The sequence below is a fragment of the Bidens hawaiensis genome, unplaced genomic scaffold, assembly GCF_021521415.1.
Source record: "Bidens hawaiensis isolate Kalapana, Puna unplaced genomic scaffold, B.hawaiensis_p1.1 tig00419641_1, whole genome shotgun sequence".
Classification (NCBI taxonomy): Eukaryota; Viridiplantae; Streptophyta; class Magnoliopsida; order Asterales; family Asteraceae; genus Bidens; species Bidens hawaiensis.
In genome coordinates, this window is record NW_027504920.1 from 123,012 (window position 1) to 130,096 (window position 7,085).

General features: G+C 32.8%; 1 protein-coding gene across 1 annotated transcript; it reads right to left on the minus strand.

Moving 5' to 3' along the window:
* Positions 1–2,803: 2,803 nt before the first annotated feature.
* Positions 2,804–6,718, minus strand: LOC143609459 (auxin transporter-like protein 2). Its single transcript, XM_077084211.1, has 8 exons — positions 6,491–6,718; positions 6,232–6,417; positions 6,043–6,155; positions 5,785–5,968; positions 5,199–5,296; positions 4,335–4,542; positions 3,990–4,247; positions 2,804–3,296 (listed from the first exon to the last, which is right to left on the minus strand). The coding sequence occupies exons 1-8, from the start codon at positions 6,668–6,670 to the stop codon at positions 3,087–3,089; spliced, it is 1,437 nt and encodes a 478-aa protein (XP_076940326.1). The 5' UTR covers positions 6,671–6,718; the 3' UTR covers positions 2,804–3,086.
* Between the last annotated feature and the right edge of the window lie 367 nt (positions 6,719–7,085).

Consider the following 7,085-nt stretch of genomic DNA (forward strand, 5'->3'; position numbering starts at 1 on the left):
ATCGGAGTGGAATATATGTAGGAGACTGATGTGTTGTGGATATATATTCATTCAATCTTTTAAAATATATTTATACTTAGGAGTGGAAGAAACATGTTTTTCTTTGGAACGACAAGAAGTAACATGTAGTTGACGGAATTTGCGAAGTTTAACTTAAGAAAACAAACCCAATGGAATTTGTGAGTAGGCTGTACACGATCAAACCACCTAATTAATAAAAAAGTATGTTCAAACTACTATGTCATACTTCATTATTTCTTTTTATTGATACATGAAACTTAAATATGTGCCACAACATTAGATATGATGTAGCTAAACGGGTCGTATTCATATTTGATACATGTGTTAATTAGTGGGTCTTCTTTAATTTGTTTAACACGATAAGACCTATTTAGCAAGCCCTACTCGTGAGTGTACAATGCCTTAAGTTGAACTTGTAGTGTTTGTAGTTGGTGTGTTTAACCCGACATGAATTCCGTAATGTGAGCTCGGACACGACACAAACAAACAGTAAGACCAACGAGAACTCTTATCAAACAATCATTTTTTTCATATGTATCATAGTAAATTACATATACGGGAATAAAAAAACATATATAAGTCGACTACTTATATGTAATAATCGTTCGATAATAAGTGTGAATAGCGTAATATACATATACGCGACTAGTATTTTTTATGCTATTATCACATATATGTAGACAATAGCTACGCATGTTTTTTTTTCCGTATGTGTAATTTACATATAATCTGGGGTGGGCCCACACACACTCGAACAGGTTTACGGGAACTCACTAGATTTTAAATTTTTTAGTTTAAGTGTCATTTTAGTACCAGTGGTTTGGTCAACTACGCAACTTTAGTACCTATTCTTTATTTTATGCAAATGGCTACCTTAGTTTCAGAAAACTTGCATTTTTGGTATTTTTTTCTAACCCCGTCTATTTTTTCAGTTAAGTCAGGGATAATTTGGTAACTTCACTTTTAAATGCTTATATCTTCTCAACTCTAAATCTCTAAATCATAACATAAAAATCCAAATCCTAAATCCCCAAAACATTTCTCCATATCATCATATGGTTTGAATTTCTACAATATTTTGGGATTTAAGATTTGGATTTTGATGTTATGATTTGTGGATTTAGGGTTTAGACGATATAAGTGCTAGAAGAGGGCCATTATACTAACTCATGTTCTAATCTTGTCATCTTTTCTTATGGTGGTTCTTCACTCTGCACAAACTTTGCACATGATTTTCAAACTCAAGACAATGTCAATAAGAATTTTCTTCCTGTTAGTAAAATGAATCGGATTCTATATGATGTATTATTAGTACAATGTCAATGTAGAATTTTCTACATGATTTTCAAACTCAAGACAATGTCTTTGTTGTAAGGTGTACGGGGTGGTGGATTCGTTAAAAACCAGGGATTTTTAAATGTCTGCTAGCTTATAGAAAATATTTTAATTGTGGAAAACTCTAAGTTGAGGATCAAGGAGTGATGGTAAGGTGGATTCACTAACATTCAGGTAAACCACTAAATAGGTAACATATCCTCCCTTTTATATTTGTTTACAAATAATTTAACAATGGTGATAGAAAATTGAAATTATATAATATTTCGTAAAAATCACCTCAATTTTGAGAACGTAATAATTCAATATATATAATACAAATAGTATTTACATAACAACCTATATGAATAACAAAATACCATAAACTTAAAGTTATCCTACGTATTAATTAATTGTTATCTTTTTAGTAGATTTTATCAAATTGCATAACTTAAAACATGGTTTTGTCAATGGTCAAAAGTTGAAAGTGTCAATCATGGATGACATCAAGATCATCTTAACTTGTTGTACACTTTATGTAGCATTAACCATTTAAAGATTTGTGGTTACATATACATTGTCATTTGTGGTGGACAGTAAAGAAGAGTCATTTGGTTATGGGCCACATGATGGACCGTGCCAATCCAAATTAGGCCCAAAGATCAATCATTTGTTTGGGTCACAAACTCATAGTTTGACAAATCGTATTGGTTCGTCTATTTATTTATTATTATTGTAAATGAAATTATTGAAGAAGATTGATTGATAGTAAAAGCATGGCACGTGAGAAAGAAGGTGCACCCATGTGAGCAGACTGGCTCCACAAGGTCAACATCTGACTTAACCTTCAACTTGAAGATGACCCATATCGCATTTAATAGGTTGGTCTGCCCCCTAGCCTAGGATGGCGATGGCGATGGCGATGGCGATGGCGATAGGACTCTTTCTTTCACACCAATATTACTCACTCGCATCTATTTCTATAGTACACTCGTGTTTATATCCGGCTTAATAGAGTTGAGTTATCAAGTACAAATAAAATATAACTTGGATACTTATGTTTTATGTAATCGAGTCATCTATCACATAATATCATGCCCTGATTGTTTTCGTTTTAGGTTTTATCCGTTCTGTTTGTGATCACTTGTCATACCTAAATCTTCAAAAGGATATTTGTTATTATATAACTGAGTCATTCACAAAAGAAATATGGGAAGTTACATTACTTTTACTTTTTCATTAATTCATTTCGACTTTCTTTGTTAGTATAAAAATATATCACCTCTAAATTCTTGGGTTCTTACTTTATTTTCTTGTAGAAAACATGTATCTAAAGCATGTGATGATATATACTAACTATTATAATATATACATACATTATTTGCTGATTGATTAAGATGCCTTTGATGCGTATTGACTAAATAAGAAAATATATCCATGAGAACATGGGAGTAATAATGACATTGCTAGCAACAAGCACCTTAATATATATATTATATATTCAACTGATAGCTATCCAACAAGATGGAATAAAGCACTCTAGCATATTTGAGCCTAAGCTTTTCTAGCCAAAGTATCATCACAATTCAACACACTATTTTTTTAACCTACTAAAGAATAGTAAAAATAATAATATCAAAAGAAAATGTAAACCAAAAATCAAGAAATAAGCAAGCCAACACACATCACTTGTAGGGAAAATATCTAATGCTGCTATGACCATTGCATTTGACTTCGAGTCAACTGTCAACTCAGTGGTGTTGAGGAGGCGGCACTGCAGGCTTACACTGGTAGCACTTAGCAAATAACCCAAACGTATCAACCTGTCTTACAAAGTTGGTCATACTAGCCCATCCACCAAACCCAAAGCCGACCACCAAAACCCATATGACTATAAACACGTTGACCACGTACATGGCTGACCAACTCGGTAGGAAGGCAGGAGGTTTCTCTGCCGCATTCTGCATACAAAATTTTAAATTATGTAAAATATCTTGAGAATAAGAAAACCTTAGGGACTAATTTAGACATTCAAGTATAGCTAAAGGGACTAGCCAGCTCATCTCCGACATAATACAACACACAAAGTGTGGCATGTAACTAAATTGAAAAGGACTTGCTAACTTTGTAGTCCAAATCTAGCCTAAAACTATTAAATGCAATTGTACAATTTTTGTTAAATCATAAAAAATAATGTATATTTCTAAAATGTTTTTTCCTTATAGATATACAATAATATTATTCTAAATTTAGACACTAAAAAGATTTTCTTGAAATTCCCTGAGTTTACCAATAATATTGTTACAAAATACAAACATCCACTTCCATAATTTTATTAACTATATTTTAATAAACAATTTCCAAATAGATAATTTAAAAATATAAAGTATCTTTGTTTTTAAGAATCCAAATTATTACCGTTTACAATGTGACTAATTACAATGTCTCAATCAAAATATTGGTCACCAAAACAAAAATAGCATATGTGCAAACAAAGAGACTATTATACCCATGCCACTATATTGTCATAGACTATTCTACCCTTTTTATATTAGGATAACTAGCATATGCCACTAAAGAAAGTAAACAAACAAACAAATATAACCACTATAATCTCATGTATAGCAAAACTATTGATAAGTGTAAATTTATACCTGACGAGCAGAGGCCTTTCGGTACGTGAGCATATGTGCAAGAGCGGGAATAATATAGACCGTGAAGCTAACCAAGAGTGCACCGACAGCCGAATTAATGGGACCGAAGAACGGGAAAATAATAGCCAGGAACCAAATGGGTATCACAACGGGTAACCTTGCTAATGCGCGTAAAAATATGCTCTTTGTATCATGCATCCCAATCACTTTCTCCCACACAAAGTATAACGGTGTGCATGCAAATCCGAATGTAATAAACTGTTCCACATTTGTAACAGAATATTAATAATCATTGCATAAACCATAATTTGATGATTAATAGGTAAAATAAAATATTCTACCGACCTGATGAATAAGCATTAGAATAACTGCGGCGTCGCGCCAACGGGTCTTGGGGAGAAGAGAGAAGGCGTTTGAGTGGTTAAGAAGCTCATCGCCAAATGCCCAATAAACGGCGGAAGATGAGGGAAGGGTTAATGTAAAAACATATAGAGTGGCAATTAAGTAAATGTACTTGAATTTTCGGGGTTTCCACATTGCATGCATAATCTCCCTGAAATTAAAATTTTAAATTAAAGGGGAGAAACACCCAAAAATAGTTACATACTATATGATGAAGGGTTTGAGAATATGGGCATTGGATCAAACAAAAAGGTGAATGGCCATAATACCCTCATGAAATGAGATCCAGATAGGGATTGTAGTAAGTCCACTCTCCATGTGCATTTCTTTTTATAATTATATTAAAGTCCATTTTTTTATTGATTAAAAGATCTAGTTAATACAATAAGTCAATAACCACATATAAATAATAATTTCAAAAAGAGATCTTAAGTACATTCTAAAGTAAAAAATATTTTTTAGATATTATATAATTGAAGCAAAATTATATAATTTAAAAGCTACATAATATGAATAAAAGGAACAATTTATATGAATACTACATAACCAGAAATATTATTTTATCCTAAAGTAACCAAAAATATAAATATCAACATTTTTGCTACAAAATATATTATTTCCATGTTCAAAAATGAGTGGCCGGCAAAAGCTGCAAAGAGAAGCCCCGTAGAAGAAGGAAGAAAGGGCATCTTTTCACAGGATTACAAAAGTTTTATAAACCAAAAATCAATCTTATATTAATTCAATTTCCAACCTTTTTAATTCATAGTTTTATTTTATCCAAAGTGATTAAAAGAGAGAGCTTACACTGTGACAGCATGTCCTCCAAATGTGTATAAAATATTAGTGGCTCCGGTGAAATAAAGCACCAGTTTTTTTGGACCAGAGTGTTGTACCCCATCAACCTGCAATTATCACGGTCAGGTCACTTGTAGGCTTGTAAACTGTAAACGAATACGAACGGAGCATGTTCGTATTCGCTCATTTAACTTTAACCGGACAATACGCGAACACAAACAATTAGACGAACGAGGTTTTCGTGCTTGTACTTCGCTTTTAGAAGAAAATGAACATATTCGTGTTTGTTTATAAATGAACAGTTCACGATATGGTTTTTTTTTTTCACGGGCATAACTGAGCTAAAACCAGTTACAAGTAAAGTGAAAAACAATGTTTTAGGCCTAAAAAAATGTGGTAAATAGCGTTTTGTCCATGCTTGTTTGTTTATCAAATAAAACGAACGTTTCGGCCGAACAGTTCACGATATGTTTTTTTTCCCAAATTAATCAAAAACCCAAATGAGATCTGGACTTATAACATTAAAGAAAATTAGAATTTCCAAAAATAGTAAGTGTGAAAGGGTTGAGTTTATTACTATTTATAGAATTTCTACCTGTCCATGAATTAAAGCTGCAATGGCCATATACCAAGCAGTGTAAGTGGTCATCCCAAGGCCAAGAAAAGACCAAATTCTGTAATTATGGAAAGATGGAATGAACACAGTGGTTGCACAACATGCTCCAAATATGTATGTCCATGTTCTTTTGTCCAAGTGATCATTTATGTAGTAGATGTTACTGTTAACAAAACCAAAACCAAAAAAAAGTCAAGAATGCTGCCTATTTCATATTGAAGTAAAATTAAAACAAACCTTGCACAAGCTATAAGTTGGATCACAGATCCAAACAGAAGAAAAGTGCAGTTGAAAGCAAGTCCTATTGCTTTCCAGTAAGGTCCCAACAACCCATCAAGAACTTCAAACCACTTCAAGTTTTACATAAAAGATTGATTAAATTAACAAGATTGGGTTGTAAAGTTATGATTTTTATATCAAACCAACCTGAATGACATGGTTCTTGTAGCTGACACCTTCTTTTTCTTTTCTGGTTCTGTACTCAATGTAGAGAACACTGATGAGGTAAGCAGTCCAGCTGCCAAGAAGACCATAGAATATTTGAAGCACAATTCCAGAAACCATGCCCAGTTGAGAGAAAGAGTATGGTAGTGTTAGAAGCACTTGTGCCACCTGCATCAAAACTTGTACATTAAGCAATCATATATAGCATAATTAAAAAATCATTAATAATAGTTTTTTTTACTTGATTTGAAGAGCAACTAAACCAAGCATCCCAAGCAGAGCCTCCGTGCCAAAGAATATTCTTAATGTTGAAAACTGAGTGATCTTCATCTTCTTCTTTCTTCAGTACTCCTCTTTCATGTTCATTTTCATAGTTATTTGATGAAATGATTGAGTCCTCTGCTTGCTTCTGACCTGACATTTTCTTCTTCTTCTTCTTCTTCTTCTTCTTCTTCTATTATTATTTATAAATAATATTATTGCTGCTGTTAAAACTACCCTTTTTTTTCTGTTTTCTAAACAGATCTGTCAAACACATGTGACGACAAACATATAAGAATTAACAAAACAACATATACGTACAGAGATCGATCAATGGTAATGAAACAAGATTGATTGACTGATTAATTACTAGCTAGTTTATAACAGCATATATAAACAGGTTGTGCTACCTTAACTCTCCACCTCAGATCTTTAAATAGTCTTTAGATATGGATAGATGTATTTCAGAACAGGTTTTCATTCAGGCATTGGCTGGCGTGTGTAGCAAGAAGAACTGGATGGAAATGAAGGGGTTTTGATGGGATTGAAGGTGGGCATATATAGAGACCAATTTC

What these genes read in the sequence shown, in the direction of transcription:
- LOC143609459 (XM_077084211.1), bottom strand. Translation starts at nt 6,670, where the DNA reads ATGTCAGGTCAGAAGCAAGCAGAGGACTCAATCATTTCATCAAATAAC. An exon ending in TTCTAATGCTTATTCATCAG is followed by an intron (nt 4,248 to 4,334) that starts GTCGGTAGAATA and finishes AATGTGGAACAG; the next exon opens with TTTATTACATTCGGATTTGC. An exon ending in GAAAGGCCTCTGCTCGTCAG is followed by an intron (nt 3,297 to 3,989) that starts GTATAAATTTAC and finishes TTTTGTATGCAG; the next exon opens with AATGCGGCAGAGAAACCTCC.